At 48.0% G+C, this 21147-nt stretch overlaps 1 protein-coding gene across 1 annotated transcript in view; it reads right to left on the reverse strand.

Moving 5' to 3' along the window:
• jmy (junction mediating and regulatory protein, p53 cofactor) overlaps positions 1–3955 on the reverse strand; it is a 178276-nt gene extending 174321 nt beyond the window's left edge. Inside the window, exon 1 of the mRNA XM_085982233.1 lies at positions 2533–3955. Within this exon, the coding sequence (XP_085838359.1) occupies positions 2533–3384 (852 nt within the window). The 5' untranslated portion in view covers positions 3385–3955. The remainder of the gene's footprint in view (positions 1–2532) is intronic.
• Between the last annotated feature and the right edge of the window lie 17192 nt (positions 3956–21147).

Consider the following 21147-nt stretch of genomic DNA (forward strand, 5'->3'; position numbering starts at 1 on the left):
GTAGCAGTATTTTATAGACACTGAACTCTTGCGTAGACCATCAAATATGAAACACACTCAGTATATCTGGGATTAAGTACAGTTCAGCTGCATTAATTATGATAACATCCACAGAATTAAAATTAATTCTAGTTAAACAAAACCAAAAACAGAGCTTCAGGATCACAGAAATTACAGCACAGAAAGCCAGCATATGGCCAACTGTGCCTTTGCTATTCAACTGCAGCTATCTACTCCAACCTTTTCCCTGTCCTCGGAACACAGGAGCAGGAGTTGGTCATTTAGCCCCTCGAGTCTGTTCCGCCATTCAACGAGATCATGATGATTTGTGACCTAACTCCATATACTGTACCTTAATACCTTTGGTTAACAAAAATAAGGTTCATGCATGGATAATATTTGGGGGTTTTTTAAAAACAAAACAAGAGGGACACTAGGTGTCTTTTATTGTAGTCTCATGTTAATATAAAGCCACCATCCTTGTATTTTGTTTTTTAGCCTATATTGATAAAGATACCATCAAGTCCAGCATACAAGACATACATTTACATTCCTTGCCAAATTTAGTACACTGACATGCTAGTGTCCAAACAAGACCAGAATCAATGCAAAGATTTTTTTTAGTGCTGCACATTTGACTATTTCCTTGTCCCTGCACATTTGACTCTTTCCAAGAGGGAGTGAGGAGAAAGGAACACAAATAGAATAGACTGCAGAGACACAGGCATCCATGGAAATATACATTACCAGTTTACTGTGTTTTCTATGTTTTTCCAGTGTGAATTCAAATTAGAAGAGCAAAAAAAGTCATATATACAAACAGAAGGATACTTCTGCTAAAACAACAATGACACTGCACAAGAGGAGGAAGGAGGAACATACATCAGTGTGAATTTTAGAGTAATTTAAAAAAACATGAATTTGATGCATCTAATTCAGCAAAAATTGTAAATGACCCAAGTCATCAGTGCAGCAAATGCTGCAACTGGGTGCAGAATGCAGGTTAAAACTGGCAATTGTCTATACAGCGTTTCCTCCCAACGGGTAGTTAGGGAGAGGTTGACAATGAAGGTAAGCCACTTCCCCATATGGAAGGAGTACAGTAAATATAAAAGGTGCATCAGTGGATGTGCCAACCCACATTTATTCACCTGCTAGTGGCTGGACATAGGTACTACTAATAGAGAACAGGAGCAGATCTGTTGGTTGTCTTGGTTAGGAAATTATTTGTGTTGCATGGCAGGGGGCAGGGGAGCAATAGTGTCTAAAACAGGATAAAGAGGCATTTATTATAAAAATTCTTATCTGTTATATATACACACACACAGAGATAAACCGTCAACCAATTCCACAACAGAACAAACTCTATGCATTACTCATAACTATAAAGTCAACACAATGGGAGAGTGAAACGATTCAGTGAATATTTGTTTGCAGAGGTTTGAAATGCAATGTGCAGGTTGAATATATGATTTTTGATTCCTCTGTAAAAGGGTTAAACCCAAGGCATTGTTAAGTTCACAGGTGGTAAGAACAGCTGGTTTTACTCGTCACTATCAGCCTCAGGCTATTCTATGATGATTTAGTTTATGTTTGCGGAAGTGCTTGACCTCCTGAGGTTGCAGATCACATTTCCATCATGTAAATCAACAGATGGCAGATAGAAAAAGTCTAAAACAAAGATGTAAAGGTTCACAAGCGTCCACACTGTGCTCTACTATCTAGCGCACTGACTTAGGGTTAACATAGGATTAAGGTAGGCTTCTACAAATAGGATTAAGACTGCACTGTTAATTAGGTCTTGTTAAGTAAATCAATTTGTAAAATGCAAGTTCCATAGCCACTTTACTGGCAACTGGACCCAAGAAACTAATAACCGACATTAACAAAAACAAAAAAGTAGTCGTTTTCCAAGTCCAACAATATCAGACTGCTTGTGGCATGGGTTAGTGATTCATCGAATGAAAGTTACACAATCTTATATTAAAAAATGGGAAAGACTTGCATTTATATAGCGCCTTTCACGACCACCGGACGTCTCAAAGCGCTTTACAGCCAATGAAGTAATTTTGGAATGTAGTCACTGTTGTAATGTGGGATACGCGGCAGCCAATTTGCGCACAGCAAGCTCCCACAAACAGCAAAGTGATAATGACCAGATAATGTTTTTGTTATGTTGATTGAGGGATAAATATTGGCCAGGCACCGGGGATAACTCCCCTGCTCTCCTTCGAAATAGTGCCATGGGATCTTTTACGTCCACCTGAGAGAGCAGAAGGGGCCTCGGTTTAATGTCTCATCCGAAAGACGGCAGTGCAGCACTCCCTCAGCACTGCATTGGAGTGTCAGCCTAAATTTATGTGCTCAAGTCAGAGGCGAAGGTTATCCTTCATTGCTAACCTATTTGGGTGGCCATTATTAACTCAACCATTAAGCCAGGTTTGATGGTATTGGGAAAGTAGGACTAATGTCATTAAAAGATTAAATAAAATGAAGTTAACTTTTGTCACATAAAAAAGCAAGTATTCTCACCTCCTGCAATCGTTTCTTGGCTCTCTGCAATACCTCCTCATATCCTTTTTGCCTCAGCTCACTCAAGCTCTCATAATACTCATCTGGGTTATCGTTTTCAGTGAACAGGAGATGAGAGAGGATTTTCCATCCACATATATCCAGAGCATGGCCAAGGTAAACTTGAAGCTGTAAGCAGAGCAAGTCCATCTCCCCGTCAATCACTTCAGAGGCTCCAAATAGCACTGACCACATCCCGGAAGGCTCTTCAGGAAACAATGGTAAACAAGGTTCTAACTCTGAATTTACAGCACAAAGTTGCTGATGGATGGATCTCAAATCCTGGAAGGAGAACAGTCCAGCCCAACTACAGTCATCTGATATGACCATATCCTTATCTTGGTCCTGGTCCCCATCATCCACCGCATCAGAATCTTGAATATGGGTAGAATCTCGAACTGGGTCTGAAATATCAGTCTCACTTGTAATGTGACCCATCACTTTGGCATGCCCCCAAGTAACCTCAGAGACCCCTGCCTCTCCTTGAGCTGGACTCCTCCTGACCCCAGTCTCCCCTGGAGTTGGACTCTTCAGGCTGCTTCCTCCTCGGGCTGGGCTTCTGACCCCAGCATCCCCTCGAACCGGACTCCTGACCAAAACCTCCTGGGCCCCCCCTTCCCCTCTCGAACACTGGTCCCTTGCCCCGATTTTCTTCCTCTGCACCGTCCTGTTGTGACACGTTATGGCAAACTTGCCTTCCACTTCATTCCAAGCCACGATGAAAACAAACTTGTGCTTCTCCTTCTCGTCGAAGGCGTTGGGTCGCACGGCCACCCAGTCCGACTCCAAGTTGTCCTCCACGGCGAACGACATGGTCTAATTCTCTCCAACAACAAACAACAAAAAAACCGCTGGGAAAAAAAAACAACCCCGGAGCGAAGAGAAGAACAGTCACATCCGTTATAAGTTCAGAGCTGGACCAGCCATCTTGGTTTTAACGGTTCCTCCTCCTCCCTCCTCCTGCCCCTGGCTGAAAGTGTCCCACCATCTAGAGCGGCACTGGCCGGCGCCTCCAACTCTCTGGCTCTCCGGACTCGGCGGCGTTCTCGGTTCTCCAGAAAGATCTCCGAGACAATGCGGACTGCTCACATCACGTGTCAGCATCTGTTTACAAGCCGACGCTCCTGGCGACGTCGAACCCCATCAGCGTACTGCGACAATGCCCAACATTTTCCGATTCCGATCCCTCCTCGCGCTGGCTGTGCCTGGCTTCGCTGCTCTTTCCTTCCTTCCTCCCCTCCCCCCGTCCGCAGTCTCGGGCACCTGATGTCGAACGTTCGCACGATACTGTTCCAAACCCTCCTCGTCGCAATGTTGTTCTCCTGAAACGCTCGTGACGCAAGCGCGTACAGGTCTGAGTCAAGACGTGAGGGGGGGGGGGTTTGTTTAAGGCTCCAATGAGAAGGAAGGTCCTGGTGACAATAGGAGCAGTGTAGCGGCAGACGGCAACGCGCCGAGAGCTGCTGTGGGAGTACAAAGGACTTATGTTAAGACTTGACCAGAACTCTATAAGCCTCTTTAAAAAATCCCAGGAATGGGATGCAAATCCAATGGGATGGGGGGGGACACATCCCGCAATGCACTGCAAAATGCCGGGTAGTGAAAACAGTGTTATGATACAACTAAACTTGCTAAGTTTTTTTAAGTTATTTTTGAGGGAGGGGAAGAATGGCTCATGATTTGGAGAGGTAACTTTTGTTTTATTTTACTTTGGAGAGGTATTCCAGGCGATTAATGGTGTTTTTGTTTCACTTGTCCTAATCAGCTGATCGCAATGATCCAGTCAGAAAGTTCGCATCAGTGCGTGTGGGTTTTAAGTGTCTTCCTTGCAAGTGGAATAAACTTCATATCTAAGAAGTCACACAACAGTTTTATTTGAAATCACAAGCTTTCGGAGCGCTGCTCCTTCGTCAGGTGAAGTGGAGAGACGCATAAAGACACAGCTTATATAGTCAGAGAATAATGCAAGATGATTACAGGTAATCTTTCTAACTGCCATTTATCACACCTCAGCAGAGAGATAATCACAGCAATCAAAGGTGTGAATGGTGTCCAAACAGGTCAGTCAGGAAAACATTACATCAAAGAACAATGAGGTGGGGTCACAAGGGATCAAATGTTGCAGATGCTGGGGTCTGTATGAAAAACAAAAAACAGACAAAAAAACATTTTTTTTTTGCTGGAAATCACAGCAGGTCCGGCCGCATCTGTGTAGAGAGAACAAGCCAACGACGACTCGAGTCTGGGTGACCCTACGTCAGGTGGGGTTACATGTAGCGTGACATGAACCCAAGATCCCGGTTGAGGCCGTCCTCATGAGTGCGGAACTTGGCTATCAGTTTCTGCTCTACGATTTTGCGTTGTCGTGTGTCTCGAAGGCCGCCTTGGAGAATGCTTACCCGAAGATTGGAGGCTGAATGTCCTTGACTGCTGAAGTGTTCCCCGACTGGGAGGGAACACTCCTGCCTGGCGATTGTTGCGCGGTGTCCGTTCATCAGTTGTCGCAGTGTCTGCATGGTCTCGCCGATGTACCATGCTCTGGGGCATCCTTTCCTGCAACGTATGAGGTAGACAACGTTGGCCGAGTCACATGAGTATGTACCATGTACCTGGTGGGTGGTGTCCTCACGTGTGATGATGGTATCTGTGTTGATGATCTGGCATGTCTTGCAGAGGTTGCCGTGTCAGGGTTGTGTGGTGTCGTGGTCGCTGTTCTCATGAAAGCTGGGTAATTTGCTGCGAACGATGGTCTGAGGTTAGGCGGCTGTTTGAAGGCGAGTAGTGGAGGCGTGGGGATGGCCTTAGCGAGGTGTTCGTCGTCATCGATGACATGTTGAAGGCTGCGAAGAACATGGCGTAGTTTCTCCACTCCGGGGAAGTACTGGACGACGAAGGGTACTCTGTTGGTTGTGTCCTGTGTTTGTCTTCTGAGGAGGTCTATGCAATTTTTTGCTGTGGCCCGTCGGAACTGTCGATCGACGAGTCGAGCGTCATATCCCGTTCTTACGAGGGCGTCTTTCAGCGTCTGTAGGTGTCCATCATGTTCCTCCTCGTCTGAGCAGATCCTGTGTATTCACAGGGCTTGTCCATAGGGGATGACTTCTTTAACGTGGTTAGGGTGGAAGCTGGAGAAGTGGAGCATCCTGAGGTTGTCCGTGGGCTTGCGGTAGAGTGAAGTGCTGAGGTGTCCGTCTTTGATGGAGATTCGTGTGTCCAAGAATGAAACCGATTCTGAGGAGTAGTCCATGGTGAGTTTGATGGTGGGATGGAACTTGTTGATATTATCGTGTAGTCGTTTCAGTGATTCTTCGCCGTGGGTCCATAGGAAGAAAATGTCCTCGATGTATCTGGTGTATAGCCTTGGTTGGAGGTCCTGTGCAGCGAAGAAATCTTGCTCGAACTTGTGCATGAAGATGTTGGCGTATTGGGGTGCGAATTTGGTCCCCATGGCTGTTCCGTGTGTTTGGGTAAAGAACTGGTTGTCAAAGGTGAAGACATTGTGGTCAAGGATGAAGCGGATGAGTTGTAGGATGGCGTCTGGAGATTGGCTATTGTTGGTGTTGAGTACTGAGGCTGTCGCAGCGATGCCGTCATCGTGGGGGATACTGGTGTAGAGTGCCGAGACGTCCATTGTGGCGAGGAGTGTTCCTGGTTCAACTGGTCCGTGGGTGCTGAGTTTCTGTAAGAAGTCTGTAGTGTCACGACAGAAGCTGGGGGTTCCCTGTACGATGGGTTTCAGGATGCCCTCGATGTATCCAAAGAGGTTCTCACACAGGGTTCCGTTGCCTGATACGATAGGACGTCCGGGTGTGTTGGCTTTGTGTATCTTTGGGAGGCAGTAGAACTCTCCCACGCGGGGAGTACGTGGGATGAGAGCGTGTAGGATGCTTTGAAGGTCTGGATCGAAGGTCTTGATCAGTCTGTTGAGTTGGCGGGTGTGTTCTTTGGTCGGATCTGCGGGTAATTGTCTGTAGTGTTCCTGGTTGTCCAGTTGTCGGTATGCTTCTTTGCAATAGTCCGTTCTGTTCTGTATGACGATGGCTCCTCCTTTGTCTGCTGGTTTGATGACGATGTTGCGGTTGGTCTTGAGAGCGTGGATGGCGTTGCGTTGTGCTCGGCTGACATTCTGGACTGTCTTGTGAGTGCGGCTGATGAATCTGGCGTTGATGCATCTCCTGACAGCTTGAGCATACATGTCAAGCTTAGGGCAGCGACCCTCCGGAGGTCCAATTTGACTCTTTCTTCTTTGGTTGCTGCACTGCGATCCCTCTGTCTGCTGTTCCGGATCATTGGTTGTCTCATTGGGTTCGCTGCTGACATCTTGGGATTTGTGGAAGAAGTCCCGGAGCCTCATTCTCCTGATGAATTCCTCTGTGTCTGCCGCGAGACCGATGGGGTCCATTTTGGTGGTGGGGCAGAAATTGAGCCCTCGGCTGAGAACTTCAATTTCGTCTGGTTGAAGGGTGTGGTCGGACAAGTTGACAATGGACTTCCCTGTGGTTTCAACCGTGGTACCGGGGGAGGCTTGGTTACTGCTGGTGGTGATGCCGAGTTTCTCAAGCTTCCTGTTCTTGGTGTGCATGTAGGCAGTGTAGTTCCGTTGCCTCGTCTGTTTGGCGGTGTCTCATAGCTGGTCTGCTGTGTCCTGAGCACAGGCTGAGAACATGGACTCTATCTCGGTTTCGAGGTTGCGGCGTTTGCTGTAGAGCTGGTGTACGAGATGGTTGAGGAGTGTGCGAGAGGTACGACGGCAGAGTCTCTCAGCGTAGTTTGTGTTGTAGGTCGACTTGAGTGGGTTCGTGATCTGTAGTCCTTTCGGGATCTTGTCTGCTTTCTTGCATCTCTGTAGAAACTTGATGTCTGTGTCAATATGCGCGATCTTCTTGGAGATCGTAGAGCAGAAACTGATAGCCAAGTTCCGCACTCATGAGGACGGCCTCAACCGGGATCTTGGGTTTATGTCACGCTACATGTAACCCCACCTGACGTAGGGTCACCCAGACTCGAGTCGTCGTTGGCTTGTTCTCTCTACAAAGATGCGGCCGGACCTGCTGTGATTTCCAGCAAAAAAAAAGTTTTTTTGTCTGTTTTTTGTTTTTCGTACAGCATCTGCAACATTTGATCCCTTGTGACCCCACCTCATTGTTCTTTGATGTAATGTTTTCCTGACTGACCTGTTTGGACACCATTCACACCTTTGATTGCTGTGATTATCTCTCTGCCGAGGTGTGATAAATGGCAGTTAGGAAGATTACCTGTAATCATCTTGCATTATTCTCTGACTATATAAGCTGTGTCTTTATGCATCTCTCCACTTCACCTGACGAAGGAGCAGCGCTCCGAAAGCTTGTGATTTCAAATAAAACTGTTGGACTATAACCTGGTGTTGTGTGACTTCTTACATTTGTCCACCCCAGTCCACACCAAACTTCATATCCCCAGTGTTCTCATTTGGTTGTTCTGTTTCTTAACTGGATTTTACAAAAAAAAACTCTTGTTCCCCGCAATGAAGATATATGTGAACACTTCCATATATGAGGTAGGTCATATATTTGAAGCTGTTCAAAAACATTGCAAAAAATGAAGACATAGGTCTTGTCATGTTGGATATTTTAAATCTTACCACGATTGCAGCCTTCAATTATAGGTTTCATGTAAACTTAAGTAACCTGCACGGTAAATATAGAAGGGCGTGACATCTAAGTGCTTACAAAACAACATATTTAAACACAATAACAAGATATCAAGTATTCTATTGCTTTTCACAAAATAATTTTTTTCTTTTGTTGACTTCACCCTTGAGCTGTGCTGTTTAACCATTAGCACTTTCCTAAAACACTGACTTCAAACTATTGTTAAAAATTGTTATTTTCTGATTAGTTATTCTATTTTTAGTAATGAGAAGTGCACAACTTGTTCAACTACTGGATCTGAAATGTATACATCTCAGTATATCGAGAGCCAAACCATATGACAAGTTGTATTCATGAAGTGAGTGGCCAAGATACACAGGAAACATAGCCTTCACTGGGATTTGGGGTTATGAACCAGTATTGTATCATGCAATGGCACATGACCTTGATGGGCAGATTATATAGCACAATAATATTCTGCTGAGGAGTTATATTAAAATTTCTAGGGTTCACAAAGAGGGGGCCAGAATTCATTGTCTTATATGCATTGTGTTACTTTATGCATTGCTAGCATTGTTATTTTTTTCTGAATGGCCCTAGTTACAGCAAGCAATAAGGAAGGCAAATGACATGTTGGCCTTTATTGCAAGGGGGTTGGAGTATAAGAGTAAGGAAGTCTTGCTACAATTGTACAGGGCCTTGGTGAGACCACTTGGTGAGACCACACCTGGAGTACCGTGCACAGTTTTGGTCTCCTTATCTAAGGAAGGATATACTTGCCTTGGAGGCAGTGCAACAAAGGTTCACTAGATTGATTCCTGGGATGAGAGGGCTGTCCTATGATGAGAGATTGTGTAGAATGGGCCTGTACTCTCTGGAGTTTAGAAGAATGAGAGGTGATCTCATTGAAACATACAAGATTCTGAGAGGGTAGATGCTGAGAGGTTGTTTCCCCTGGCTGGAGTGCCGAGAACCAGGATAAGGGGTAGGCCATTTAAGACTGAGATGAGAAGGAATTTCTTCACTCAGAGGGTTGTGAATCTTTGGAATTCTCTGCCCCAGAGGGCTGTGGATGCTGAGTCTTTGAGTATATTCAAGGCTGAGATAGATTTTTGGACTCTAGGGGAATGAAGGGATATTGTGATCGGGCGGGAAAGTGGAGTTGAGGTCGATGATCAGCCATGATCTTATTGAATGGCGGAGCAGACTTGAGGGGCTGTATGACCTACTCTTGCTCTTATTTCTTATGTTCTTAGTTCACAAAATTCCCCCACATATTCAGAACAAACATCCCCTTAATTGTGCTGGAACATTATTTAGAGGATGCAGGTGATTATTTTTTTTAGCTCCAAACACCTTCATATTGCTCTCATCTACAGTATCACATCCATTCTCTCACTTTGTAGTAATATTCCTTTTCTACATGACAAACTCTGTTCTCTAGTTGACTGTGCTGTTTAGCCAGAATCAGAATGAGCATACCATCATATTGGTGCACCCATTAGTGCACACTGGACAGTCTGGAAAGTTATGTTCTCCAATTTCATTAGGTTCCCCCCCACCTCAGCTATCCATTGGTTTATGCCAGTGGAAGTCTTCAAGAAGCTTCAAGGAAGTGCTGAAAATCTGACAGCACATTGCACCAAAATGGACTGTCACCAGGTCGCTCTTGTTTTCAGGTTTATTCCTTTAAGTTTTTGGGCCCAGACTGAGGTTACTATCTATTTGGCTAATTTGCTGATGGCAGCTATATTTTTGCTGTAGTGATGGTCATATTTTTGTATCAATTCATGCAAACATCATGATAATTATGGACTATTATCCCCCCTGCCTGCAAGGAATTGCTTTGCTACTGGGAAGGCTTAACCACTCAAATCTTTGACTAATCTACTGGAATTTTTTGAGGATGTAACTGGTAAAATAGATAAGGGAGAACCAGTGGATGTGGTGTATTTGGACTTTCAAAAGGCGTTCGATAAGGTCCCGCATAAGAGATTAGCGTGTAAAGTTAAGGCACATGGGATTGGGGGCAAGGTATTGACTTGGATAGAGAACTGGTTGGCAGACAGAAAGCAAAGAGTTGGAATAAATGGGTCTTTTTCCGAGTGGCAGGCAGTGACTAGTGGGGTACCGCAGGGATCGGTCCTTGGACCCCAGCTATTCACAATATATATTAATGATCTAGACAAGGGAACTAGATGTAATATCTCCAAGTTTGCAGATGACACAAAGCTGGGTGGGCGTGTGTGCTGTGAGGCGGATGCCGAGAAACTCCAGTATGATTTGGACAGGTTGGGTGATTGGGCAGAAGCATGGCAGATGCAATATAACGTGGATAAATGTGAGGTTATCCACTTTGGTGTCAAAAACAGGAAGGCAGATTATTATCTGAATGGCAATAGATTAGGAGAAGGGGAAGTGCAACGAGACCTGGGTGTCCTTGTGCACCAGCAGGCGGTTAAGAAGGCAAATGGTATGTTGGCCTTCGTAGCGAGAGGGTTTGGGTACAGGAACAAGGATGTCTTGCTGCAGTTGTACAGGGCCTTGGTGAGACCACATCTTGAGTATTGTGTGCAGTTTTGGTCGCCTTATCTGAGGAAGGATGTTCTTGCCATGGAGGGAGTGCAGCGAAGATTCACCAGGCTGATACCTGGGATGGCAGGAATGACGTATGAGGAGAGATTGGGTCGATTGGGCTTATACTTGCTGCAGTTTAGAAGAATGAGAGGGGATCTCATTGAAACTTATAAAATTCTAAAAGGACTAGACAGACTAGATGCAGGAAGGATGTTCCCGATGGTCGGGGAGTCCAGAACCAGGGGTCACAGTCTAAGGATAAGGGGTAAGCTATTTAGGACAGAGATGAGGAGGAATTTCTTCACCCAGAGAGTGGTGAACCTGTGGTATTCTCTACCACAGAAGGCCGTAGAGGCCAATTCATTAAATATATTTAAGAAGGAGTTAGATATATTTCTTAAGGTTAAAGGGATCAAGGGATATGGAGAGAAGGCAGGAACAGGATGATATACCTATCAATTCAGTTCATGAAAAGCGACGAGTTAAGTTAGTAACTATAGGTTTTTATTGGCTAAATAACAGAGCCCACCCTCGTGGGTGATCGGATCCAACAAGGAGGAATACCAGCCAGTCGACCACCTTTATACCTGGGCAAGCAGGCGAAGTCATGGGCGGAGTCAGCTGTGGTCAGCCCAGGTATAACAGCGTGGCAAGAGGTGACCTTGTGTAGTGATACAACAGTGTAAACAGTGATAACCATAGTGTAACGATATAAGCAGTGATAGCCATAGTGTAACGATAGTGAACGATAAAAGTGGTTTACCACATTCACCCCTTGTTTAGATTTGAGTCCAGCGGGGTGAAGTGTACTACCAGTTCGGGTATGTCAGTCTGTCCGGAGGCCTCGTAAGCCTTTCTGATCGGCGCGGCGGCGGTGGTGCAGTATCCGATGTTAATGCTGGTGTCTGCGTGGTCGGCGAAGGCTCGTGGGGTTCCGGCATGCCGTCTACCTGGGCTGGATTTGGGGGGGTGGTGGGGGGTAACGGTGGTGTCTCAGGGGTGCCCGAGGGTGCGAGGTCTCGTAAGGAGACTGTGTCCTCCCGCCCGTCTGGGTATGCCACATAGGCGTACTGGGGGTTGGCGTGCAGGAGGTCCACCCTCTCGACCAGGGGGTCCATTTTATGGGCCCTCACGTGCTTTTGCAGCAAGATGGGCCCCGGAGAAGTCAGCCATGTTGGTAGCGAGGTTCCCGTAGTCGACTTCCTGGGGAAAACAAACATTCGTTCATGGGGGGTGGCGTTAATGGCAGTGCAAAGCAGTGACTGGATGGAATGCAGCGCTGCCAGGAGGACTTCCTGCCAGCGAGAGGTTGGGAGGCCCTTAGACTTTAAGGCTAAGAGAACGGCCTTCCAGACAGTCGCGTTCTCTCTTTCCACCTGGCCGTTCCCTCGGGGGTTGTAGCTGGTGGTCCTGCTTGCAGCAATACCTCTCGCTAGTAGGAACTGGCGAAGTTCCTCGCTCATGAAGGATGAGCCCCGGTCGCTATGTATATAGTTCGGGAACCCGAACAAGGCGAAGAGGTCGTTCAGGCATTTGATGACCGTGGTACTGGTCATGTCTGGGCAGGGGAAGGCAAAGGGGAAACGGGAGTACTCATCAATAATGTTGAGGAAGTACACATTACGGTCAGAGGACGGGAGGGGCCCCTTAAAGTCGATGCTCAAGCGCTCGAAGGGGCGGGTGGCCTTGATCAGGCTTGCTCTGTCCGGCCTAAAGAAATGCGGTTTGCATTCGGCACAGGTTTGGCAGTTCCTGGTCATGGTCCTGACCTCCTCGATGGAGTAGGGCAGGTTGCGGGCCTTAATGAAGTGGTAAAGTCTGGTGACCCTGGGGTGGCAGAGGTCGTTGTGGAGGGTCTGCAGTCTATCAATTTGCGCGTTGGCGCATGTACTTCGTGATAGAGCATCTGGGGGTTCGTTCAGTTTACCAGGCCGGTACAAGATATCATAATCGTAGGTGGAGAGCTCGATTCTCCACCTCAAGATCTTGTCGTTCTTGATTTTGCCCCTCAGCTTGTTATTAAACATAAAAGCGACCGAGCGCTGGTCGGTGAGGAGGGTAAATCGTTTGCCTGCCAGGTAATGCCTCCAGCGTCGTACTGCCTCCACGATCGCCTGGGCCTCCTTCTCGACCAAAGAGTGTCGGATCTCAGGGCCCTGGAGGGTCCTTGAGAAGAAGGCCACAGGTCTCCCCGCCTGGTTAAGGGTTGCAGCTAGGGCGAAGTCGGATGCATCGCTCTCCACTTGGAAAGGGATAGACTCATCCACCGCGTGCATTGTGGCCTTAGCAATGTCTCCCTTTATGAGGGAGAAGGCTGCGCATGCTTCTGCCGTCAGGGGGAAGGAGGTGGACTTCATGAGGGGTCTGGCTTTGTCTGCATAATTGGGCACCCATTGGGCATAGTAGGCGAAGAGCCCCAGGGTTCTCTTCAGCGCCTTTGGACAGTGGGGGAGGGGAAGCTCCATGAGGGGGCGCATTCTTTCGGGGTCGGGGCCGATGACTCCATTCTCTACTACGCAGCCGAGGATGGCAAGGCGCGAGGTGTTAAACCTATTGTAGGTGAGGTTCAGCCGTTGGGCCGTACGGAGGAATCTCTCCAGATTAACATCATGGTCCTGCCGGTCGCGGCCGCAGATGGTGACGTTATCTAGATAAGGGAACGTGGCATGCAGCCCGTTCTGGTCAACCATCCGGTCCATCTCCCTTTGGAAGACCGAAACCCTGTTGGTGACGCCGAAGGGAACCCTAAGGAAGTGGTAGAGGCGGCCATTCGCCTCGAAGGCAGTATACTGGCGGTCCTCAGGGCGGATAGGGAGTTGGTGATAGGCCGACTTAAGGTCGATGGTAGAGAATACCCGGTACTGTGCAATCTGATTGACCATATCAGATATGCGGGGAAGGGGGTATGCGTCCAGCTGGGTGTACCGGTTTATGGTTTGGCTATAGTCGATGACCAGGCGGTGTTTATCGCCGGTCTTAACGACTACGACCTGGGCACGCCAGGGGCTGTTGCTTCTCTCGATGATGCCCTCCTTCAGGAGTCGCTGCACCTCGGAGCTAATAAAAGCTCTGTCCCCGGCGCTGTACCGCCTGCTCTTGGTAGCGACGGGTTTACAGTCGCGGGTGAGGTTAGCGAACAGGGAGGGGGGGCGGGACCTTGAGGGTGGATAGGCCGCAGGTGGTACGCGGTGGGCGGTTTAAAAGCTGCTGGTTGTAGACTGTGAGTGGGGGGAGGGGTCCACCGTATGCCAAAGTGACACTTTGAAGGTGGGATTGGAAATCCAGCCCTAGTAGGACGGCAGCGCAGAGCTGTGGCAGGACGAGAAGTTTAAAATTTTTATACTCCGTGCCCCTAACCGACAGGGTCACAACACAGTAGCCGCTGATGTCTGTAGAATGGGACCTCGACACCATCGAGATCCGGTTGCGCGTTGGCCGGACAGTGAGGGAGTAGTGGCTCACCGTGTCTGGATGGATGAAACTCTCCGTGCTTCCGCTGTCGAACAGGCAGGTCGTGGCGTGGCCGTTTACTTTGATGTCCATCATGGACTTGGACAGGTGATGCGGGCGAGCTTGGTCAAGTGTGACGGAGGCTAGTGTATGGCTGAGCGAGCTGCTGTAGTCTGCGGGTGAGGCGGTGGTCAGGTCTGGAGACAAGGTGGCGGTCGAGTGTGGTGAACAAAATGGCGACGTCCACGACGTTGAATAAAATGGCGGAGAAGATGGCCGCCCCCACAACTCACATGAGGCACTGCCGGCGTCGGTGGCCTTGATCAAAGATGGCCGCCCCCACGACTCACATGAGGGGATACTGGCATCTGTGGCCTTGATGAAAGATGGCCGCCCCCACAACTCGCATGAGGCACTGCTGGCGTCTGTGGCTTTCCCCCTGCAGGCCTTCGCGAAGTGGCCTTTCTTGTGGCAGTCGGAGCAGGTCGCGTTTCTTGCAGGGCAGCGTGCCCTCGGGTGTTTCGCCTGGCCACAGAAGAAGCAGCCGGCGGCCCGATCGCGGGGCTCCGATGTCGCAGCCGGTACCGGGGGTGGCGGTCCCGATCGGTTCCGGGACACCGACGCTGTGGTAGGTCCCAGAGGCAGCGGTGCGAGGGGTATTGCGGCCGGGGTTGGGCCCGAGTCCCAGGGTCGCGCAGCACAGTACCTGGAGTACGCCTCGAGGTCCCGATGGGCCACTTCCAAGGAGCGAGCGAGGATAGCAGCTGTTTTCAGGTCGAGGTCCTTTGATTCCAGCAGTCTTTGCCGTGAGTAGTCTGACCGAAGGCCTTTCACGAAGGCATCTCGGATGTTTCCATCTGTATGTTCTGCAGCTGTTACGGCTTTAAAGTCACAGTCCCTGCCGAGTATTTGCAGCGCCCGTAAGAAATCATCAACTGACTCTCCTGGCTGTTGCGAGCGGGATCTTAGGAGATGCCTGGTGTACATTGAGTTTACAGGGCTCCGATACTGTTCTTTTAGCAGGTTGAGGGCGTCCTCGTATGTGGCAATGTCCCGGATGAGTGCAAATACTTTAGGGCTCACCTGAGCGGTCAGAACTCTTAGTTTGGATGCCGGAGGCACGCCGGATTCTCCCAGGTAGGCTTCGAAGCAGCTCAGCCAGTGTTCGAAGTCGAGGGCTGAATTCGCAGCCTGTGGGTTTAGATCCAGGTACGGCGGCCGGAGGGCTCGTAGCCAGGCCGGCTGCTGGGGCTGTTGTGGATGGCCGTTTGGCTGGGGCTGTACGTCTGACTGGTCGTTTGGCTGCTCCGTTGTAGACATTTCAAAATTTAGCCAATAAAATTGATATACCTATCAATTCAGTTCATGAAAAGCGACGAGTTAAGTTAGTAACTATAGGTTTTTATTGGCTAAATAACAGAGCCCACCCTCGTGGGTGATCGGATCCAACAAGGAGGAATACCAGCCAGTCGACCACCTTTATACCTGGGCAAGCAGGCGGAGCCATGGGCGGAGTCAGCTGTGGTCAGCCCAGGTATAACAGCGTGGCAAGAGGTGACCTTGTGTAGTGATACAACAGTGTAAACAGTGATAACCATAGTGTAACGATATAAACAGTGATAACCATAGTGTAACGATAGTGAACGATAAAAGTGGTTTACCACACAGGGTACTGAATTTGGATGATCAGCCATGATCTCATTGAATGGCGGAGCAGGCTCGAGGGGCCGAATGGCCTACTCCTGCTCCTATCTTCTATGTTTCTAGGGTACTGTCACTAGAGTGCAGAGTACAAGAAAATTTCAGAAACATATTATGCAAAATTGTATTGAATGTAACTGGTAAAACTGAGTGTCTAAGTGCTTCCAGGCATCCTAAGCTGTGTGAGGAATGTTCAATGGTTATAGTCAAAGGGAAATGAATTCTGCAGAAAGAAAATAGATTTCAATAACATTCCTCCTCATCATACTGCTTGTAATATATGCTATATATATATTTATAACAACATTTTAAACCAAACAAACAATACTTCACTTCTTAAAGGCGTAATGTGAAAAAAAATTACTTTAAAACTGATTGTGGCCTCTAAATGAAATTTCCATTGGAATCTATGTTCTGCCTACGTACATAAAAGCTGTCACCATATTAGCTATTGGCATGGAATCAGATTGTGATGTTATCATAGTGAAATGAGATTACTTTGTTGGTTCCTATCCCCTTTTCCCTCCAATCTTCTCCCCTCCCACCTCACATCCTGAAAGTGCTGACTCTTTTCCGTGGTACAGTTCTACAGGAGCTGGTTTTCCCCCCAGTACTGAGCTGAGACAATGGTGGGCTATTCAACATGTGGAGTTTTACAGCTAAGCCAATCCTGTGCACATCCAACCTCCACACATGCACATTTCCAGCATGTCCGTGTGTACTGTTTAATAAGGGGTGTGGTATGTAGGCCCTATCCATTACTCAGTGAGTAATTGCACTGTCTGCATAGTATGCCTCTGAGTCATAGAAAGATTTAAATATATGAGGCACCTTTCATGATATTAGAATGCCTCAATGTGCTTCACAACAAATGAAGTACTTTTGAATTGTAGGGAAATGCAGCAGCGAATTTGAACACAGTAAGGTTCCTCAAACAGCAACGACATAAATGGCTAAATAATCTGTTTTGTGATGTTCATTGAGGGTTAAATATTGGCCAGGACAGAAGGAAAGAAAGAAAGAACTTGCATTTATGTAGTGCTGTTCATGACTTCAGGACATCCCAAAGCACTTTACAGCCAATGAAGTCCTCTTGAAGTGTAATCACTGTTGCAATGGAGGAAACACAGCAGCCAATTTGCGCACAGTCAGGTCCCACAAATAGCAATGTGATAATGACCAGATAATCTGTTTTTGTTATGTTGGTTGAGGGATAAATATTGGCCAAGACACCAGGGAGATCTCCCCTGCTCTTCTTCGGATAGTGCCGTGGGATCGTTTACGTTCACCTGTGAGGGCAGACAGGGCCTCAGTTTAATGTCTCATCTGAAAGACGGCACCTCCGATAGTGCAGCACTCCCTCAGTACTGTACTGGAGCGTCACCCTGAGTTATGTGCTCAAGTCTCTGAAGTGGGACTTGAACCAACAACCTTCTGACTCCGAGGCTACCACAGTGTTGGGGCCTCAACTATTTACAATCTATATTAATGACCTAGGTGAAGGGACCAAATGTAATGTATCCAAGTTTGCTGATGATACAAAGCTAGGTGGGACAGTAAGCTGTGAGGAGAACACAAAGGGCTGGATTTTATCAATGGGGGCGTGTTGGGGGCGGGACTGCTGGTTGTCGGGTTTCAGTCCCGCCCCCATGACGTCCGGCCAACCCGCGCTATTTTCCCTTGATTGACCTTGTTAAGCCCACTCTGTGGGTTTAGCAGGCCAATTAAGGGAAAGCCAGTGATAGAGGACGTCAGCGTATGACGTTTCATCTATCAAAAAATTTTTGACAGATGAATTGTCAGCATTTGACAGCTTAGAGAAGCTGTCAAACACTGACAATCTCTTTTTTATGGTGAGCCCTTATTGAAGGTTCACCAAAACCTATTTCCTGAGCAGAAATCGGAGAATGCAGCAGCCATTCTGTCATCTCTGCCGTTGCGATGAGGCACCTTCAGATCCCCAAGGGTTGAAGCTTGCAGGAAGAAGCAAAGGTAAGGAAACTTTTTCTAACACTTTACACTCACCTCTCATACTTACCTCTCCACACTTGCACCCATCACTCACCTCCACAGCGGACTTTTCGATCCTTCTCACCCCCGCAGACCCACTGCTCACCTCACTGACCCTGGCGAGGTTTGCAGCCGTCGGGAAGCCTGCACTTGTGTGGGTAAAATGGGGATAAGCCTCTTAACTGCCTGTTAACAGGTAGTTAACAGGCAGTTAATTGGCTGTAATCCCCTTCCCGCCTCGAGGAGATGGGTCCCTGCACGAGTCGGGGACCCGCCTCCCGGGAAGATGGCGGGTTGGGAGCGGGGTGGTACCCCGGGGTAAATGCTGAGAGGTTATTTCCCCTGGCTGGAATGTCTAGAACTAGGGGGCATAGTCTCAGGATAAGTGGTCAGCCATTTAAGACTGGGATTAGGAGGAATTTTTTCACTCAGATGTTTGTGAATCTTTGGAATTCTCTGCCCCAGAGGGCTGTACATGCTGAGTCTTTGAGTATATTCAAGGCTGAGATAGATAGATTTTTGGACTCTAGGGGAATCAAGGGATATGGAGATTGGACAGGAAAGTGGAGTTGAGGTCGATGATCGGCCATGATCTTATTGAATGGCAGAGCAGGCTCGAGGGGCCGTATGGCCTACTCTCTTATTTCTTATGTTCTTATGAGCCATGGCTGGCTCTTCGGAAAATAGTAGGGATCTTTTATGTCTACCTGAAAGGGCAGGCAGTGCCTCAATTTATTTCAGTTCACCTGAAAGGCTGCACCTCCAACACTCCCTCAGTATCGCATTGGAATGTTAGCCTAGATTACGTAGGTGAAGTGGGACTTGAATCCAGAACCTTCTGACTCAGAGGTAAGAGTGCTGCCACTGATGATCTCATATTCAATCCCTAGTATGTACTGAGGCATCTGGGCATTATTGGGGATGTTACATTTGGGAGCAATAGAAGAATTGGCCAGCGTTTCTTCCCTTGATCGCTATCCAACCATCACTGAAGGAAATGCATACAAGAACACCAAGTAAGGAAATGATTAGGCTCAACTCTGATGGCCCCATAGACTATAATGGACCAGGCCATCAGGCCTCACTATCCCAGAACACAAATGAATAATGACCATTTGGGCGAGGTCTTGAAATGCGACAGGCACTGATGAAATTGTACCTCAGTATGAGTTGGCTTGTTCAGGAGAGGAGGGATAAAAGGAGACAATGGAGGGTGGTTGGGCGGGGGGGGAACTGGAGGTAGGAAAAATGGAATTAAGTACATCTACACACTCTATGCCAACAAGGCATTTAATTAATCGTAATATGCTAAATTTATTATTTACAATAATAAATATCCCTAAAATTACACATGGAAATCAGAAAGTTATTTTGCATAAATAGAAAGAACACAAAGTATTGACTAGTTCTCAATAGATATTGTAACATGAAAAGATTTTTGTTTACAATATAATGAGAAATAATTGCTGTGTTGAATATTGCAATGACCGTCACATGCAGTCGATAAGATGTGGGCTTTCCCCCAGAATTCTCCATAGAACAAGAGCAAAATTAGAGGTAGTCAATGTAAGATGGAGCAAGAAATCAAATAGGGAATTCGGAAGAAACTTCTTTACCCAGAGAGTGGTGAGAAGGTGAAACTCGCTATCACAGGGAGTAGTTGAGGCGAATAGTATAGATGCATTTAAGGGGAAGCTAGATAAGTATATGAGGGAGAAGGGAATAGAGGGTTATGCTGATAAAGTTAGATAAGGAAGGATGGGAGGAGGCTCGAGTTGAGCATAAACGCCGGCATGGACTGGTTGGGCTAATTAGCCTGTTTCTATGCTGTTTATTCTATGTAATTCTATGAAGCTTCCAATCTTGATTATTCAACAAGAAGGAGTCATAACCTCATAGGTAGGATGGGAAAATCTCCCCAGGCTATTTCATGCATCCCATAAATAAAAGAAAACGAGTAACTTAAGAAAAGAAGAAATAGAAGTAACATAATACTATGGGGCAGGTTCAACAATCATTGATTTCTTTTGATATCACCTAATTAAGTGCATATACCACCCCACCTGGGGGAGAACAGCGACCGAAGGTGAGGCTTAAAAGCTGCGGCAGCAGCGAGGCCCGACCACAGCGGCTTGTCCTGGGGGAGAACAGCGACCGGAGGTGAGGCTTAAAAGCGGCGGCAGCAGCGATGCCCGACCACAGCGGCTGGACCTGGGGGAGAACAGCGACCGAGGCGGAGCATAAAAGCGGCGGCAGCAGCGAGGCCCGACCACAGCGGCTGGACCTGGGGGAGAACAGCGACCGGAGGTGAGGCTTAAAGCGGCGGCAGCAGCGAGGCCCGACCACAGCGGCTGGACCTGGGGGAGAACAGCGACCGGAGGTGAGGCTTAAAAGCGGCGGCAGCAGCGAGGCCCGACCACAGCGGCTTGTCCTGGGGGAGAACAGCGACCGGAGGTGAGGCTTAAAAGCGGCGGCAGCAGCGAGGCCCGACCACAGCGGCTGGACCTGGGGGAGAACAGCGACCGGAGGTGAGGCTTAAAAGCAGCGGCAGCAGCGAGGCCCAACCACAGCGGCTGGACCTGGGGGAGAACAGCGACCGGAGGTGAGGCTTAAAACTGGCAGCAGCAGCGAGGCCCGACCACAGCGGCTGGACCTGGGGGAGAACAGCGACCGAGGCGGAGCATAAAAGCGGTGGTAGCAGCGAGGCATACCAACTCAGCAGCGGGGAGAGAGGTAAAAAGTAATCAGAGTGTGACGTCACCAGGGAGCAGGTAAGTGATTGGTTGGTGAGTATTTCTCTATTTTTAAACTTTAACTCTGGTTTATAGTTGCTAAGGTCTTTCTGGTGTAGTGGGGACTGTTGGTAAACCATACAAGTGCCCTAGTGTATATCTTTAATTGGTGGTATTGAATTAATTTAAATTAATTAAAGGGTAAGTCATGTCAGGACAGCCCAGCCCCGTGTTATGCTCCTCTTGCTCTATGTGGGAATTCAGGGACGCTGCCTGTGTCCCTGACGACCATGTGTGCCAGAAATGTATCCAGCTGCAGCTACTAGTAGACCGCATTGCGGCGCTGGAGCTGCGGATGGATGAGTTTTCGCGCATTCACGATGCTGAGAGGGTCGTGAGTAGCACGTTTAGTGAGTTGGTCACACCACAGGTAAGGGCTGCACAGGCAGAAGGGAAATGGGTGACCATCAGGC

This window comes from Somniosus microcephalus, chromosome 1 (assembly GCF_052327205.1).
Source record: "Somniosus microcephalus isolate GS21.2 chromosome 1, FLI_Smic_1.0, whole genome shotgun sequence".
Classification (NCBI taxonomy): domain Eukaryota; kingdom Metazoa; phylum Chordata; class Chondrichthyes; order Squaliformes; family Somniosidae; genus Somniosus; species Somniosus microcephalus.